The sequence below is a fragment of the Ailuropoda melanoleuca genome, chromosome 3 (genome assembly GCF_002007445.2).
Source record: "Ailuropoda melanoleuca isolate Jingjing chromosome 3, ASM200744v2, whole genome shotgun sequence".
Taxonomy (NCBI): domain Eukaryota; kingdom Metazoa; phylum Chordata; class Mammalia; order Carnivora; family Ursidae; genus Ailuropoda; species Ailuropoda melanoleuca.
Window position 1 is genome coordinate 67,318,352 of NC_048220.1, and position 19,984 is coordinate 67,338,335.

Sequence of the window (19,984 nt, forward strand, 5' to 3'; positions counted from 1 at the left end):
AGAAAAATAAAATGGAATAGAAAAAAAAAGGCACTTAAACATAAAGTTTACCGATCTGGGCCTAAAACCAAGCCACATAACGGTACAAATGCATGTGCACCGTGAAGCAGCTGCATTTATGAAAAAGTGGGCCAAGTGGAACCAATATTATAATAATAGACCCGAGATCCATCAACAGGGAATGATGGGAACAATATGTTTGTAACAATGGGGTGCTGCTCATACTCTCCTCCTAATGGAAAGCAGTTCTTTTCAATAAACTGGCCTAAAAAGGCTCTGGTTATGCAATGAGATCTTTGAAACATTTTCTTTTTAAATACATCATTTAATATCTGTAAGATGAATCAAAATCCTACAACAGTTTTTTTTTTCTGAATTGTTATGATACTTATATTATAAGGTGCATAATTTAAAAGCTCTTTTAGAAAGAAAATAATACCTGTTGTGCACGTTGGACAAGGTTCTTTTCTCTGCCTCAGTTTTTTACTCTGTATGTCGGGAAAATAATAGTATCTATCTTATAATTACGTTGTTGGGAATATTAAATTCATTTATGCCTGAAGAGCACTTTCATGCTTTCGTGCCTGTAAAACAGCTTCCTGGAACATAAATGCTCAGGCAGTATGAGTTGTTATTATATAGAGGATTATTATATTATTATTTAGAGGATTATTATATTATTTCATATTAGCTATCTACATAACATATATATAGCATCTATATAGCATCTATATAACATAATATATTTTTATATATTAGTTATTATATAGAGAATTATTATTTATTATTTAGAGGATTAAATTCATTAGAGTTTAAGTGAAGGTTGAGGGAAAATTGCTGCAGAGCATTAAGCTATGTCTATCATTTAATAACCAGCTTTACTAGAGCAAGGCCTTATTTATCTGGCATCATTCAAGAAGACTTTCTCCACTTTAGAAAAATTTTCAGACTGATTGACTGGTTTATTGGCTGGTCTATTGATTCAGATAGCCGTTTATATTGGGAGCCTACCAAGTGCGAGATACTCTGCAGGTGATGCTGGAGTACCAGGGTGAAAAAAGCAGGGGCCCCTTCTCATGGAATGCCCAGCTCAGGTCTAGATAAATGCAGGTCAGTTTTGTTATTTGTTATTTCAATCACATTCAATCGAGTGTGATTCAGTGCTTCTATTCAATGAAACAGTTAATATTATCGTTTCTTCTCAAAAGTACTCTTACTGCACATTCATGTGCAGCTTGTGAGGCCTCTTTTCTCACTATCAGTGTCTGCAATCCATTTCCTACCTTCACGGTGGCCTCCCCCTCTTTTTTGCAAGCATCGTGCGTTCAGTTTGTGGTTTGTACAACCAAGGCTGTTGGAAACTAACTACAAACTAAGAGAGATATTATTATCTTTCCTCCCCGGTGAACTTTGGTTCCCTTACAGTGAAACCACTCAAGTATTATCATGTACATGTACCGAAGTTTCTCGGACTTTCAGTGCCTGATTTTTTTTAATCAGAAGAAAATTGGGAAAAAAAGTCTCTGCCATCTTGAATTCATTTCACATAAGTGACCTCGAGAAGCCAGAGGGAGTTTATGAAGGCTTACACAACACATTGTAATGTTAAAGCATTCGAAATGATGTTCCTGAACAAATAATATAATTACAGAGATTTCTCTGTTTTCAAATTTTGCAAATGGTTGTGGGGAATGACTTTGGAAAGAGTGAATCAAAGATGGCATCATGGCATTTTCAGGAGACTATTACTGTGTCTGTTATAAGGCCCCACGGAACCTGGAAGTAATGGCGTAAAATATACACAGAAACTCAGTATCATTTTTTCCTCATTAACATCAAAGTGCTTCTATGATAGCAAAAAATCATAATAAAGTTTGCTTAACAGTACCCCAACATATTTATTACGTGAAAGCACCAAATAAAAGAATATTCAAAGAGGCAGATTTTCTTTTCTAAATCTTAATGATGATGGCAATTGCTTTCTTTAAGGAGACAACAACATGTCTATGGGAAGCTGGCCGCCTAACTTTCTGGTAACTTACAACACAAAGGGACATACTCACTCTTTGTTCCATGTGCTCAGACATTAATGAAAGTCCCATACAAGGCCCGAGAGGAGGACAGGGCTCAAAGTGCTAAACAGATGTGCATACGCTCATTTGAATGGTAATACTAAAATGTTGATTTGTTACTATAATTAAGGCTCTTCTTATAAGCCCCCATAATAAAGTCATATTCTGCTAACCTGGAAACTGTAAGGAAGCATAAGGTACTAATATTCTAACAAATAGGACAATAAAATAAAGGATTTCGAAAGAAGGGCTCCACTTAAACTTCAAACTCAAATCCTGAATAAGCAAAACTAATGTGAGAGCAGAAAATCCCAGCTAAAGCTCAGAGGAAAGTATTCTCTCAGATTTTCGAGCTCTGCAAGTTGGTCTCATCAGCAGTTTTTAAATAACCAAAGTAAAAGGCCACAAGATGAACATTGTTAGAGGACTATTTGGATCTATCAAATTCTCACTTGTGCCTTTTTAAAAACTGAAAGTCTCAGAAACAATAAAACGTCTCTTAAATAGGTCACACCCACTTCCAACTGACTCACATATTTGAACATTACCAACTAGCATCCTGCTGCCAACGATTTTCCTATTTCGAAAAAAAATCTATAGAACAATAAAATTAAGATGAGCATGGTCAAGATTATTAATTTTTTTTAACACTAAGGACTTTTCTTGGCTCTGTTATTGGAATTTGGAATCATGCAATATGTAAAATTTTACTTTTTAACTGTCATGGAGAAAATTATATATTGGCTGAGATATCTTGCTTTCCGGAAATCTGAAGGGGGGGAGTGGATGTGTATTCTTGGACTCGGACCTTGAACGATCCATCAGGTTCCTGCCCACGGCAAATCTGTCCAGTCAAGTCTTAAAATAGGAGTTTTTAAAATGGCCACATCAACATAACTGTTACTATAGCCACAGAAACATGCAGCTATGATTACTGAATTTAATGAATAACAATGTAAGTAATAAAGAATTATCATACCACAAAAGCAGCGAGGCTCCTTGGGGGTGAATCCCAATCAAAGCAACTGTTAATGTAGAACGCAGCATTCACAAGCACCATGACACAACGCTTCATTCTGTTAAAGTTTCTTAGCAGCAGCTGTAAGGAAGATGAAAATATTATCAGAATTTGCAAGACTAAAAACCATCAGATAGAGTACAAAATTCTTCAAGCTTAGTGCGATTTAAAAAGGATTCAGAAAGTTAATAAAGTTGTAAGAATATAACACAATTTGGCTCACAAGTTAAAGGAAGAGAAGTATCTCTGGAGAGAGGAGAAATTTCTTAGCTAAATATATTTTCTTAAATAATATTATTATGTGGGTCAGGCTACCTTTGTTCAAAAGGAAAAAAAAAAAACTCCAACAGATTAAAAACATTTACATACTGTGAACCTTAAATAAATTTCTTTAACTCTTAAATCTCACTGTGATTTAAAGATTCTTTAAGTGCTTTAACTTCAAGATATTTCGAAGAGAAATGGATAACGTGAAATGTTTTAATTTCACGTCTTAGAGGAAAACCTGTCAAGTATTGCTTTATTACAGAAAACAAGATTTTCACCATTTTTGTTGGAATCTCCCTTATTTACTATCAATTTTTCAGTCTCTCTCTCTCAGTCTCTCTCTCAGTCTCTATCTCTCCTTCTCTCTCTAATTCTCTCTCTCTCCTTTCCACAATCAATTTAACCTAGATTTTCTCATTGCTTTTTCATAATTTTGGAGTTAGGAAAATATTTATGGTAACCAAGTGCTTTACAAAATCTTTCATTAAAAAGGTATATGAGAATTGATACAATTCAAATCTAAGATTTAAAACAAGGCATGACTACAATTATAAACAGAATTGCCCCTATACGAGATGATGGTACAAAAAATGATCTATAGCTCTGTTAACAATTGGAACAATCTGTCTGCAGGTTCATATTTTGCTGATGTCAAATATATTTCAATACTGATCTGGCATTTTAAATAAGTAGTTATGTAAAGGTTCCTGAGGTCATTTGGAAAAAATATGTATATGTGTGTGTGTATAAATATAGATGCATGTACAGGCATATCAGTTTTAACAAGTTGTTAAAATTGAAATTCTTTCACAAAAAGAGTCAACCTATTTGTTTCCTTTTTTCCTTCCTCCCCTGATCACCTTCCTTTTAGAGTTACTTTTATTACTTTTATCTATAATTGTGAAAAAAAATATAATCTGTATTTTTATTTAGATAGATATTGCATTTGTAATTCATGCACTGTCTTTAAACAACCAAAGATCCCACTGTTTATGGTGAATTGATTAGATTAAAAACAAAACTAATTTTAGTCTTCTAATAGCACAGAAAATTGTTAAATATTTTAACACACACAAATGAGTTCTGTAAACTTTATAGCCATCGCAAAAAACATTTTATTTTAGCTACGTTAATTGGAAGTAAACATTTTTTTAAAGAGGTAGCTTAACACCCTTTCTTAACTTGATATGAAACCTGATTTAAATCTATGTCTAATTACAAGATATTGAGTCTTATTTAAAATTTCTTCATGACAGAAAAATCAGATGGGCTGTTTTCTATTTTCTTAGCTAAAAGTGCCAATAAAAGTTCACTTCTAAAAGATCATAGTCAAAATCTAATTAACAGGAAGGTTTCCCTTAAAAGATGGAGCCCTCTCTCTTGTGGATTAGAGGGAAGAGCTTTACCCAGGGCTCGCTTTACACACACCTGCATCATACCTGTGGGTGGTCTGGACATATATTTGAACCTCAGCCTTTGGTGTTCTCATTTACACATTCCATGGCAATCAGACAGTATTTTATGTTCAAAATGATCATTCTTTGGCTAATGCATGAATACATATCCGTTCTACGCAGCGCCTACAGTATCCCCTTTCCATTCTGACCACCCCCATCCAATTTATTAGTTTGGTATTGTCCTTGTTTTTGATCTCTTACGGAAAGGAAGGGAAGAGAGAGAAAGAAAGAAAGAAAAAAAAAAGAAAGCCATTTCACATAAGTAGAGGATCAAAAATTCCATAGTCTTCCCCCCTCCACACTTCCAAAGTTTATTTGAATTTACCTAGATGTTTTACAGATATAATCAGGTCTTCCCAGAGGGATTAATCTTGCCTTGCTTTTTACCTGTTTAGAGAGTCTGTTTTCCTCTTCAATGTACTTCTGTTCTTTGGGTATTAATGTTCGTAAGCTGGCTTTCACCTATACATCAACATATGTGTCTGTTATGGATTCATATATTACAAATGTTTACAAGTTTTTCACGCAGTTCAATTTGCAATAATTCCTAAAGTTTCAAAGTCCTGGCTGCTGTGCTCATAAAATATAAATGTATACAGTTGCACATGCACACGCTTCCCCTTCTTACGCCGGCAGGCAGCGGCCGGAGCACAGCCGCGGTGGCAGCCGCCAACTATAACAGAAAGTGTGGGTGTGCCAGGCAGTGGCAGAAGCGTATTCTCCAGGATACATCAAGGTTTAGAGAAAATGAGGAATGACAGAAATTCTCTACAAATCAGGAACAAAAGCTTTCATGAAACTGAACTCTTTAGCAGTACAAAAAAGCCAAAGTTAAGACTTACAGCATTAAAAATCACATCTATTTCAAGATAGATGACCCCCTTTGTTGGCCCTGTCAGCTGCTTGTTTTTCAAGACGTAGGCTTTCTGTTCACCATTTTGAATCTGCGGGAAAAGGACATGACAGCCGTCTGTCTCGCGGTCTCCACTGAATACACTCCCTCAGTGACCTTTGACCCCCAGCTGCTGAAACTGACAGAGAACCCAAAACAACTGTGGCAATTCTGACAAGTACCTGTTCATTACCAGGATCAAGTCTGTCAGGAAAAATTAACTATCATGGGATTCAACATGGCCGTGAATTGAGTATGTTAAAATTTTTAGTGTTCTTATTACAGACCTTGGTTGAGAAATGACAGATACAGAGCTGAGGGTTTTTTTTTTTTCCTTGAGCAAAAGCAACACAGAGCAGTGTGTCAGGTGAATAAAACTTACAGATAGCAATGGTATAGCAACTTTGCCCAGAAAGTCAGCACTTCGATCCCGATCTTCATCATAAACTGTCACTTCAAGAACTGAATGGATATCTTTAATGTTGCTGCATAATAAATATACGTAAGAAGAAAAGACTTCATCAGTGGGGAACAAGAACAAAAATGCTTTTGAAAATTTAGATGGCTCCAGCTGATTTTGCGTGTATGCATTCTTATGTATGCCATTTGCATATACACATATACAAGATGGCTTGGTATCTGACAGAATTTCCCATAATGCACCTTTGTAGACTACAGTGATGGTTCTATTATCTTGAACTTTGAACACTATTGTAATTTCAAGTTATAATTTTTTAATGAAATATAATTTTCCATCTGGATGGGCATAGAATTAGTGTAAAAAAATCAATAAGTGGCACTGATGTTTTTGAGACTTCTCCCTCTCATTATTATCACAATAATTCCTACCTTCCTATTAACCCCATGTAAAACTCCACTGAATTCTGTATCAGCAAGAGTCACAGTATATTTCATATAATTTTTCTTTTTTTGTAACAGTAGGACATCTCCTTTGTTTACAGTTCTTACCAAAACATTGACTTATTCTCGGTACATTTATAGTAAAAATTAACCAACACAGAAAACAGAATGGAGAAAATGTAACATTGATAGCTATTGTACCACCCCAGGATTTAGAAATTAAATAGTGTCCCATTATGTTCCAAAGACAACGTATGTTAATAAACAATTGTGCGAGCTCTTCATTTTTGTTTCTGGAAAAATAAACCCCAATTGCTGACAGCATTTATTCTTTGATCCAACTGTTTACCAAGAAAACATGAATTAAGAGAAAACCAAAAAAATGAATATATTCATTACTGAAAGACTGCAACCACATATGAGAAGAGGCTTTATTGGGGCACAATCAATTAATGGCTTTGATAATAATCAAACCTATTCATTCAATTATGCATTCCAGAGAAAAACACTCTCAACAACCTTCTTAGGAGTGCAAGTCTCCTGACCAGGCTTTCATCTCTTATAAAAATGTGGAATTCCTTAAAGATAAATTGGTCAGATAATTAAATCTGATTACTTACTCTTAAGCAGAGACATTATAAGAAATTAATGAGGAATTTAGCAGTTTTCATATACAAAAAAAGTAAAACTATGTTAGAAAACTTTTAAGAAGTACTCTGGAGAGTTTTCCTTTGTTCAGAGTTCATTTCTAAAGCCCAGTTTAAAACACACACACACACACACACACACACCACCCCGAACTTAAGAGATACTATGGTGCTGGTAGGCAGCTTTTACAGTGCGTGGTTAAAAGATTTATAAACTTTTTCAAAACAAAAGGAAAATTAACCCTAATGGTGTTCTGGTAACTAGGACGACACTTAATATTCTTATTGTATTAAAATGCAACAAAGCAAAACTAAAGCATCTCTGAATCCGAGACTGGATTGTTTGCTGATTTGAGCAATGGAACAAATAGAGCTTTGTCCTCCCTGGTGTCAATGCAGTTGGGGAGAATTTCAATAGAAAGTATAAAAGGAAGAAGCAGTATGGCAATTCAGTTAATGGGAGCAAAATCCTTAGTCAAACCATATAAAAATCACAGTTTAAAAAAAATCTGAAAACAAAGAAAAATGGCATACGCTTTCCCCAGGTCTCACTGTCAGAAAGGTATTACAATCACGATATTCGCTGTTGCTAGCACAGGCAGTCCAGATGCTGAGTTGTTCATCAGTTAATATCTCAAAAATAAATATTATTAGCTCCATTTTTGAAATGAGCTCAAGGTAATGATTACTTACAATGTGAAGATTTTGTTCCACTCGGGATTGAGATTTTTGTAGACGGTATGTGTCAGCAGCCTGTCATTGTTCAGTTCAACTACACAAAATGGGTCACTTTTACCTACAAGAGATTTGTGGGGAACATTTTTAGTATAAATAACACCCACAGTTCACAGCATCATGATTATGGCCACATTGCTTTTCTGAAAGTTTTACGAAAAACAAAAAGTAGCATACAGTTTAAAAAATTTAAACATCAAAACAGAGTTAGATGTAACTGGAGAGTGTTAAAAATTGTGATTCATAGCAAATTAGAACTTGAAAAAAGTAAAAGAGATGAAACTATACAGCTGGTATTTCAATTTGTATTTTTTTTTACAAAAATAGTAATAATTATTATGAGAGAAAATGTGATGCATGTCCATCCCTCAATTTTTATTCAGTTCTATAAAGATCATTTGAAAGGCTCAACCCCTTCACTTTTAGGCATATATTTTCCAACTCCTCCAACTTATTAGTAACTTTTAACAGAAATTTCTAAACAAGTTTATGTTGTAGAAAACTGCTACATTACAGAATGACACCATTTTAACGTGACTTTAGATTCCCTCCTGAAATATCTCTGGCATCACAAGAAGGTAAATTAGACCCTCAGAGGCAGAAAAAATTCTGCCACTTGAAACTTAACCTCAACAACCAATCTGCATGTTAAAGAGCAGTATTTTTTTCTGTCCACTGAGAGTAAAGAATTTGGAAGTTATCATCTGTTTACAGCAAGTCTGTTCTGCCATAATCAAATCTTGTCCATTCGGCAATTATATTTTGTGATATCCTCAATATTTTGTAATGTCATGTCCTGTATTATAAGAACCCCATAAAGTCAGAGGCTCTATGGGGGCAGCACTAATGACATTAGTGCAGCATGTAATTTGTTTGATACCTTATACAAATGACAATGAAATCAATATTTAGACAAAACTGTCCAGAGGTCATATCTTTTAAACTACAATATTGATTTAGACTACATAAGAGGTTAATGTGCATATTATTAACTTTAATGATAAAGAATAATTGTTTTAAATGCATTGTGAATTGTAGTCACAGTAGTTTACACTTCTGTGAAAGCTTAAATATCATTGAAGATTTTCAATTAAATTTTAATAGGAAGGAATTCATTAGCTATCAGTGACAGATAAGCCATGTATTCCCACACAGCAGTGTATTTACTTTCCATATTGTAATTCTTAAAATGGACCATACAAACTTTGACTCACCTTTAAGTTAATTTATTAGTTATAAAATTTTAAAAAAGTGTAAATACATGTGTGTTAGTTCAGTGGCCCCATATACCCCAGGATGCTTGCATAATTTAGCAGTCTTTTCAATTTTTGGTCTTGGGAACAATTTTGAATACAGAATAGGGAATCAAAAGTCTATGAGGTCTGATGACATTTTTATTTCTGCCTTTGGATCGGTATTACCTTTTTTTTTTTAAATCATATACACATACACACCATGGAAGACAGAATTAAAAAAAGAACAGCTTGCTCATTAAAACACAGTGCAAAAGGTTCTATTTGCCATATCAACAATTTTATTTTCTTCCATAGAATTCACATACAAGCATAAAAAGTGTATTCAAACAATCTCCAAAACCTTACTAATTCTTAAGGCCCATATTAAGTTTTTTCACCTAGCTTTGTACTGGGTAATATGCATACCATAAGAAAGAAGACACACACTACCACCTCAAATAATTTATAAAAAGGCAGGAGAGAGAAAACATATCTACCTGTAATGATCACAGAGAAAATTAAAGCCATATTTAATAGAATTCCATGTCAAAAATGTCACAATTCTGCCATCACTTTAGACAGAACTTTAGATTAGTGTTGGAAACTTTCACTTAAAAGAAAAGTGGAACGTTCACTCTCTCCTGGGACCTCCTTTTAATTTTTCTCATATATGTGTATATTCATGTAAATCTTAATTTAGTAAAAAAAAAAAAACAACTATGTAAAGATAACACTTTTGGGCATTTCTGTTCCCTCATTTTCACTTGCTTTACTTCAGTTACTATTACATTTCAATTGACTTGGTTTTACTGGCCCTCAAGTGATCAGCAATATGTAAGAGATAGAGTCAAAACTCCACCGCTTCTTCCTTAGTAAAACACAAGAACAAAGTCCGGAGAACAATATCTATTGGGAAAACATCTTACTTTATTTTATTTCATTTTTAGTGCCCAGCGTGGAGCCCAGCATGGGATTTGAACTCATGACTGTGACATCAAGACCTGAGCAGAGATCAAGATTCGGACACTCAACCAACTGAGCCACCCAGGTGCCCTGAAAAAAATTTTACTTTAAACTTCTACCAGCAGAGGATGCAAATCTTTACTTGATTTCTTCCTCACAGGAACTACATTCAATCGTGTAAGAGACTTTCAACCACATGGAAAGTCCCATAAATCACCACCTTCTTTGTTACTCTACCTTATTTGCTGACAAAAGATCTGGAGTCTTAAAGAAACAAAATCTGTTCTTAATGATTAGCACTGTCCATATTTTGTTCAGAAGCGAATCCATTTATCAAAACCTTTGCCCATGAGGCCGTGGCTATCCATATTTTCTGACCGTGTAGTTGATTAGTTTGCAAGACCATCCCTAGGGAAAACCAGTGTCTGCCGTTGACCACCAACTTACTTATGTTCTCACTCACTCTCTTCTATTAGAATGAAGACACTGAAGCCCTGGAGACAATGCCACACCCACCAAAAATAGTGTGAGCACCTTCTGAAACCACTTCTCAGTCATTTGGCTAGATCAAATTCCAGGGTCATTCTATCATTGGCAAAAATATTCTCTTTTATGTACCTGCTTTTAACTTGAAATGGCTAAGCAAGGTAATTTTTAAGAGATATTAGACACTGTACCAAATGTAATGGTGCTTACATTAAAAAAGAGAGAGAGAGAGACTTTAACCTTAGACCAAGCTATACTATTTAACACAGCTTTAATTAAATATATTTAAACGTGGGGCACCTGGGTGGCTCAATTGTCTAAGTGCCAACTCTTGAATGCTGATTTCAGCTCAGGTCATGATCTCAGGGTCATGCTATCGAGCCCCAAATTGGGCTCTGTGTTTCGTGTGGAATCTGCTTGAGATTTTCTCTCTCTCTCTCTCTCTGCCCCTCCCTGCACTCTCGTTCTGTCTAAATAAATAAATAAAATCTTAAATATACATATATTTAAATAAAAGGCACGAGGCAAGACCTTTCCCAATAGCTGTGCCATATCTTAGCAGTTAGTAGGCCACACACATGAGAAGAGCTGGCTAGTGTTTTGACCACAGATCCATTCACACAAGTAATTATTACTTACCGTGTACCAGGCATCGTTCTATGTGTTGAGGAGACAGAAGTGCATAAAACAATAATAATGATAAGCCTGACCTCAGGGTTTTTACCTTGAGGAAAAAGACAATGAATACACACATTTTATGGTATTTTAGAAGGTGATATGTACGATAGAGAAAAATACAGGAAATGGCGACGAAAAGTGCTGGTATTTCTGTGCAGTTTTAAAAAGGACCGTCAGAGAAGGTCTCACTGAGAAAGTGCCGTATGGGCAAAGAAATGAAAAAGGCAAGGAAGTGGGCTCTGGGCTAGAACCTAGAACGGCAGGTTGGGGAAAGGTCAGAAAAATGGCCATGCCTGGTGGGTCTAGGAATATCCAAGAAGCCAGAATGACTGAAGGAATGAACTGGGGGAAAGGGGAAGAGTATTGGGTGAGGTATGGGGAGGGTGGCAGGACTCTGTAGGATATGGCTTTCTCTCGAAGTGCTAGGAGAAGCTTTTGGAGGTATTTGGGCTGAGGTGTGACATCATCTGACCGCTGCTATTTGGAGAATAAGGTGGAGAGAAGCCAATGGAAGAGGCAGTGGGAAGAGTGAGGAGGATATCATGACAATCCAGGTGATGGAAAGTGCTTAGATTCTGAATATACTCTGAAGGAAGAACCAACAGGGTTTGAAGATGCCAACAGCAAACAATCTCTTATGCCTGATACTGTCATTTGCTGATGGAAAACAATTCCTTGAACTTAACCAAGTCAGTCTTTTTTTCCCCAAGGAAAAGAAGCATTCAGCAAAGTACTCACAGTCGCTTTCTCTAGAATCTGGCAAAGAGGAAAATTTACGTAAGGAGAGAGCAGCCAATTTTATATTTAACTTCTATTCATCATTTCCTTCTAAAAAGTTATGTTTTTACAGTTATCAGTAATGGATGCCAACATCAGGTCTTTACACACTATGTTATTTTCGACTAATTTAGAAAGTATCCTTCTGCCACTGCATGATTCGAGGGTAATTAAAAATTAATAGCAATTTCAACCAAAATAATAGTAAACGTACAATATCAAATTCTATAAACTTACCACTAAAAAGCATTCACCATAGTTTTATTTTAAAGAAGTGGCTACACATAGTTAATGTGCTTATCTGGCTTGCTAAATGATGCTTTAAATGACTGGCTTTTCAGTTCCTAAATTTTGCAGCCTTGATTATATGCCACTTAAACAACTGAAAACAATCACAGAAATACCAGTGATGGACCTAACCATTAATTATCTCCTTAATTATTCCTTCCTTTCATCCTTTTATCATTCTAGTTAGACCCCGTGATATGCTGCTGTGCCGAGAGTATCTGAGGAATGGGATTGACTACGGGATGCAGTGTGGTTGTCCACAAAGTACACTGTATTCTGCAAAGCTCTAGAGACTGATGCAAAGCTGCTCCCTGTGATGGCTAGTCAATACGGCAGGGGGAGAAGTGCAAGGCAAGGAATTAAGGCAGCATCCAAAGTTGAACTATATTTTGCTTATACAACCTCTCATCTCCCGCTTAGTCATTCTTGTCATAAGACTGAAGTTGACCTGTGGGTACCAACTGGCTTTCTCTTAACTTTCACTGTTTGGGCTAAAAAGTGCCTATCCCTCTCTTTTGCAGTGCAGGGAAATGAAGATTTGGGTTTGGATACAAGAGAGAAATCGCAGCAGTGCTCGGTGAGGATCGGAACAGTGGGGTTGATCGTGTTAACTGCCATGACAGCTAAGAGTCTTAGCCTTGCTTGAGAACATTGCTATTTTCCATGTTGACAATTTTCTAGAGAGAAATAGGAATACCTTTTGAAGCATTCATTACTTATCGAATGCCTGCTCCACTCGCCCCGGAATTATGATTAAGACATAGTCCAGCACTCAAGGCACGCACAGTTTAGTGGGCATGAGAGGCATGTAAATACACAATTATAATACAGGACTGTAAATGCTGGAATAAAGGTAAGTGAAGGGTGCAATGGGAGCCAGGAGAAAGAAGCATATCATTCTCCAGCTCTAGAACAGGAAGGGAAAAGGAGGCGAAGACTTTTCCTCAGTGGATGAGGTGACCCTGGTCATCTACGGTGATTGCACATCTCTATGGCCAACAGTTTCAGAGGAGAAGGATGATTATCTAAAAAGAAGACTTCAATAATTTTTGATAAGGAATATTTAGCTTAAATCTGTTTCTTTATTCCTTTGATAGGGACTCTACAACACAGCAACTTAGATATATGTTATGTAGTGACTGTACAATAGATACTTAAAAATATTAGGTTAGGACTAACGTGCATTTATCCGTAATCTAGTGAAATACTAGGGGCTGTTTAGTTTCCCTACAGATTTTTATAAGGGGAAAAAAATCTCCCAAGGGAATTAAAATTAGAGATTCTTCTATCTTAACTTAAAAGTAAATCTAGAATACATTTGAAAGCATATACTCTAGCACCTAAATGCTTATGGTGAAAAGCCATTCCTACCACTTTACAAACCGAGGTCAGAATTGTCTCCAATGGGCATCTTTTCTGGGTGTCTTCAAAGCAGCACTGAGGCATGAATGGGATGCGCTGACTGGCTAATTCTCTCTCACTCTTAGCCCTTGCTCTTGGAGGTCACAACACTGACACGTTTATAAAGAACTGTGGGAAAGGCTGTACCCCCCCTGCTTGCTTGTTACCTGTTACGTGGGCAAGTGGACGGCTTCTGTTTGTGCAAACTACTGGTTTGAGCATTAAAGTCACTCAAAAGATACTGAATGATATTCTTGCTCCCAGAATAGAAAGTTAATCCTGATCCATCAGCGGTGGGCTTTGTCCAGGGTCATTTTGCTGCTGACAAGTAGCACACTTTGCTGGATGTGATGTGTTACAGAAATGTGTGTGTAGGGGGATACCTAGTGCCCACCTCTTTGTTGTCCTGTCTCTGAAAACACAGAAGGCTTTCAATAGCATAGAAAGCAATTCATATCCATTGGGGCCTTTTATTTGGGGCCTACCTTGCACAAATTAAGCTCCTTGGTCTAATTTCCTCAGGTGTCACAGTTTGAAATGGCTATACTTTAATCTTTTTTTTTTAATTATAATCAAGATTGCCATCTGTCCTTTCCCCAAACTGGAATTTCAATCATAACATATAACAACATTGTACATAGATGAGGGAATTCCACAGGGTCCACCAAAACAAAAAGGCATGTACACTGGATATATCTTCCAATCCTTCCCTTATCACTGAAGATGGGGTTTTGACCTTTGCTTTTTTCATCAACTGACCTAAACATATTTTAAACATCTGATTGGTAGAAATACATTAACTGACACTCCTCACTAGGTTCCCACTGGGTCTGTTTCTGGGACTGAGTAATAATAACTGGGCTTCCCTTTTCTCACTAAGTCACGCATTACGTTTCCTTGTGGCAGCAAATCAACCCCCTAGAGTCATGGCTCTCAGCCCATTAGACCTAATACATCCTTTTTCATATTGAAGATTTTGTAATGCCCTCCTTACTATTTTGAAATAAAACTGACTCAATCATGATTTCAAAATTTCATATAATGCCTTAATGCCATAATAAAGGAGGATTAAACAGAAAGTTGTTTATAATAAAATCATGTTTGTTTATTCATGGAGTGCCTACTATATACCAGGCCATGTAAATAAAAAAAGGAAAGGTCCCTGCTCTTTTGGATTCTATTTGTAGTGGGGAAGGAGGAAAAAGAGACTACATATTGAACACAATTAAGAAGTACATTATATTGTATGTTAGGGAGTGATACGTGTCAATGAAAAATAGAAAAAAAATAGTGTGGGACAAGGGGTTTGAAGAATGTGGGGGAGGGGCATAGTTTATGAATGTAATTAGTGTGGTTGGAGAGGGCCTCATTGAGAAGGCGAGTTGTGAGCAAAGACCTCAAGGAAGTGAAGGAGTAGTCAAATGGATATCTGGAGAGAAGTATCCCAAACAGAAGCAAGAGCTAGAGCAAAGGCCTGGTGTGCTCAGGGGCCCTGATATAGTGGGACACAGTGAGCACTGGGAACAATGGTGGAACATGTCAGAGAAGTCATGGGCAACCAGATCATGAACCACATTACTGTGGAGGCAATCCTAAAGTCTTTGGTGTTTACTGTGCAAAATGGCAGCCGTTTGCAAGACTTGAGTAAACAATAAGTATTTCAGAATGAAATCTGGGCTCAGATAATCATGAAATAGATTTAAAGCCTATATCAATGTCTATATTTAATCCTGCAGGACATGGGACAATTTTCACTACTTAAGATCGTCTAATACTTTGTAGATATTTAGCATCCCCATCCCACTCCCACCAAATTCCAATAGCGCCCCCCAAACACTGTGGCAACTAAATTCTCCCACAAAGCTCTGAAAATGCTTAAGAGGGCAATACTGTCTCCTCCAAATGAGAATCATTGCCCTACAGCAACAGTTCTTAAACATTTTCGGCTTTAGGAACTCTTAGAAATTTTTGAGGACATCAAAATCTTTTGTCTATATAAATTATATCTATCAGTTTACCATTTTAGAAATTAAAAATGAGAGCATGTAAAACTATCATTCATTTGAAAATGACACAATAAATCCATGACATGTTAACATCAGAGCAATCAATATACAGCCTTTGAAAATTTTTCATTGTACATTCATGAGAGAATGAGAGTGAGAAAAGAAAATAACATCCTAGTATTATTATGAAAATAGTCTTGACTTTAAAAGATCCGAAAGGGTTTTGGGGATCCCCGGAAGCTCTCGGGCCACACTTTGAGAACCATGACTAAGAACAATAGGAATAAAGCACAATGTAATATGAATTTATTTCCTTTGGGATTTAGAACTAGATGCAAAAGAATGTTTATAGTATTGTGTGTAACAAGATGCATCCTTGAGTCCTAAAATTGAACCATCTTGGTATATGCTGTGAAGCTTGAAGCTTATGAGAGAAGAACAAGAAATAAAATGAGAAAGATAAGAACTGGAAAAGAAAGAAAAGGGAGACTATGGGATCTGTTAAATAAGAAGAAGCTATGAAAAATTTATGTACAACCTTTTAAGAGTTTAGATAAATTATGGTAAAAACATTGAAGGATTTTATTTCAATTAGTATTTAATATAGAAACTATATGCAAGTGATTTGTTACAAGATTGGAAACATGGAAGTTATTTGTCTAAAAATATAAGTATAAATATTTATTATAAGCTCCTTTGTTTTTGAAAGTTCTCATAGATACTTTAGGACCTACAGTAAATATATATTCAATTAGATGGCCCACACAAAAGCATAGGATTCAGATAATCTCTCTTATAAGTAAATTAATTAGTGGGAGAGATCCTGTGCAGTTGAATAAAATTCTTTAGACTGAAAAAATTAAGTACTCTATTAGGTGATTAAACCTTTTTAAAAAATATTTTTAGGCAATAAAACTGAAAATTGTCATCTGCTAAGGCTTTGTCTTTAAAATATCTTTGTCTTTTTATTTCTCTTCTACAAAATATCTACTCATTCAAGAGTTTGTTATTCATCCTGGCACCTCCTATGGGATCTCTGATTCTGAGGGCTGGGAGAAAAGCCTCAGAGGCCAAGCTCGAAAGCTGACCTAGGGCTTGAATCCTCTCTGCTACCAGGTTGTCTCACAGGCTCTGGTTTAACCGGGCCAGTGATGGGGAAACCGCCACCTCCACAGGTCTATTCTGATACATGTTTTGGCAATTATAATTTTTGGGAAGTGCTTCTTCACATTGCACTCAAAATTATGTCTCTGTTACTTTTACCTCTTTTATGATTTGCCCTCTGTAGTCATTTTTTAACTTTAAATGAATTAATGGGTAAAAAGTAAGGGCATAGCATCTGTCACTTAGATTACATGGTTCATGTTCATTACCTGCCTCCCTGAGCCAGATAATGTGGATGGCTTGCTGAGCATGTATTCTCACTTCTGGTGTCTCTTCCTGAACAAGAGAGGTTGCAAAGGCCAAGGTCACATTTTTAGACTCTCTTGCAGCTAGGGTGGGAGATGGGAATTTGGTTGCACCAATCAGGTATACTTGCCTAAGATTTGATGTTAGAATTCAGTTACCCGAGAGCCTGTGGAGTCCATTTTGCTGCTGCAGACTGCAAACAGGAGAAGTGTAAGTAGTTCTCACAGTGTCTTCTCAACATGCTAATGTGGCCAGTTGCTTAATTAACCTCTCCACATCTCAGTTTTCTAATTTGTGAAGTGGGGATAACAACAGTAACTAATTAGGTTGTTGTGAGATTGTGATCATCCTTGTTCTAAGCTCAGGGTAGTGTCTGACATGTGATAGGGTCTCCTGCCACTACTGCTATTAGAATTATTATCATTCTCTGTGAGCTGTTCTCAATTGACTTGATTTTAAAACATCAGATATCCTAATTGAGAATAACTTCTGCTCTGTTTGTCAATGTCCTTGCTTAAAGAATAGCTTCCAATCCTGAATTCATACCCCAGTGTGTTTGATGAGTCCAGAGGTATCATTCTCAACATTTCCCTTGCATTCAATGTAACCAATTTGTAATTTGTGTACTGTAAAACAATGTAACAAAATTGACATGTGCATAATTCATTCAAACAGAGCTTAAACTAAATTCAAATCCTAATTTTTTTCTATATTTCTGCTCTTAAAGCAGGACATTACTGTTCTGTATCCGGTAAGTCTTTTTATATATACTCGTTAATGCCCACCTTGTTGAACTAATAACCCTATTATTTCAGTCTGAACTAAGTTTATTACACACATATATGGATATATATATGTATATACACACACATATATAATGTATAAATACTATAATACTATATAAGTATTTAAAAGTGTAAATATATAATATATACATATGGTATATACATATATATAATATATGCATATAGTGTATAGTTAACTATCCCTGTTAGCAAGTTTGATAAGGAAGCCATCAATTATCTCCTCAAACTCACTAGTAAATAGATTGAACAGATTAGACGAAGAACAGCCCTGTATTCCTCCAATTGGCATTCCCATTGACATCAATCCTCTACAACAATCACTCTTTGGTCTTGGCCATGTCATCATTTAGGCTCCTAACTATACTGTCATATAACCCAAGTATTCCTGTGGTTAAGATTTTTTTTTTCCCCAAAAAGTCTGGTTAAATCCAGATCCTTTCTGTTTGCAGCAGTTCCCCAATCCATCATTCTAGGATATGTATTGCTTATGTACACAACTATATCATAACAAACAATAAAGAACAGTTTAATTTTAAACAACGATTCTAGCATCAGAAAGCATTTCTTCAAGCACTGAGTAGAATCATGGAGCTAGCCCTCTAAGCCAGATCAGCAATTCTCTATTTCTTTACTCAAAGGATAATTTTGTAATCTTACTTCCACAGAACTCAATTAATTACTTTATAGTATTTCTCTTCCCCCCACGTCCCACTGATAGTGGGACCACCACTTTCTCACTCAGCCCATAGTCCTTCACCTCTAGAGCATATCAAACCCCATTATTAATCTCTTTTGTCATCCCACCTATTCTTCCAGGGCAGTGTCTTCTAACCACGTGACCTGCATCTGAATCACACAGGAGTTCTGTCATCCCATATAAAACACCAGATCAGACTCAGCCTCACTAGCCCTTTAGTTAAATTATCATTTTAATTCCTCTTCTCACAAATATTTCATATCAAATGTTTGGTTTTAGAAAAACACTTTTGCGTTTCTAAAATTAGAAAGGATTTAGTTTTGTAAAGATGCAAGTACTAAAAGGAAGCCACTTTTACTTCTATGTGAACTATGATGACAGAAAAAAATGAAGAACAAAACAAAAAAGAGGAATGAAGAGCAAAATTTGCTTTCTCTCCTTGTGATGCCTTCATTTGGTTAGTTTCATCTTAAGGAAGGTATTTTTATAGTGTTAAGAGATTTAACATGTATGTGTATAAGGTTGTTTTCTAAACTGGGCATGTCACCGTGAAAAGAATGTCAGCTGTTGGGTATTTTTGGCGCATTATAAATTGGATGAAATTTCTTCTCAAACTATACTATTTTTGTTAAAAAGCAAATAGGGAATCCATTAGTTTATATAGTGGAAATAAAGCACAGTTTGGGAAATTTCAATACGTTTTGTGTCAAATTTAGGTATTTTTGTTTCAAGCTATATAATTTTAAGTTTTAACAATAGCAAAAGTGAAAGAAAAATTAAGAGTGACATCCACGCATAACTCCCTTTTATTTGGTAAATTATTTTGCCTTTGATGATTCACAAATTTGAAGGACTTCCACTATATTTTATATACAATACCATCAATGGATGGTATATTAAAGGATATATATTATCTCATCTTTCAACACAGGTTTTAAATAGTGATCATAAAATCTAAGGTTGCATTTATCAGCTATCACCAACGTTATTAAATATGATGACATAATTAAAGGCACATGCTGTCAAAAATTCAGGCTGCTACAGTTCTGTAAAAGAAGCAATGTACCCACTTTTTCCAGTAGAGCTCTTGTATTCTGAATGCCACTCAAGCAACAACTGCGTATATCTTATGCAGTTTGCTTGGGTAACCCACAAAAAGTTAATTTTTTTAAAGGACAGTATCTTATCTACATTATATATATATGTGTGTGCGGCATTTCTCCAGCTGTATACAAAACTTTCAAAGAACAGACGCGCCTTTTTCTGTACAGGCACCTTTTCATTTTCT

General features: G+C 35.8%; 1 protein-coding gene across 16 annotated transcripts in view; it reads right to left on the bottom strand.

Annotated features, from left to right (window-relative positions):
• MCTP1 (multiple C2 and transmembrane domain containing 1) overlaps positions 1-19,984 on the bottom strand; it is a 508,366-nt gene that overhangs the window by 150,807 nt on the left and 337,575 nt on the right. For 15 of the 16 annotated variants that reach the window (XR_004624150.1, XR_004624149.1, XM_034656519.1 and 12 more), the window contains 5 exons: positions 7,908-8,010; positions 6,089-6,191; positions 5,657-5,758; positions 5,202-5,276; positions 3,052-3,171 (listed from right to left, as the gene is read on the bottom strand). Coding sequence is in view for 14 of the 16 variants with exons in the window: in XM_034656519.1 (XP_034512410.1) it covers positions 3,052-3,171; positions 5,202-5,276; positions 5,657-5,758; positions 6,089-6,191; positions 7,908-8,010 (503 nt within the window). In the remaining 2 variants the exon portion in view is untranslated. The remainder of the gene's footprint in view (positions 1-3,051; positions 3,172-5,201; positions 5,277-5,656; positions 5,759-6,088; positions 6,192-7,907; positions 8,011-19,984) is intronic. The other variant, XM_034656510.1, reaches the window with a different exon arrangement.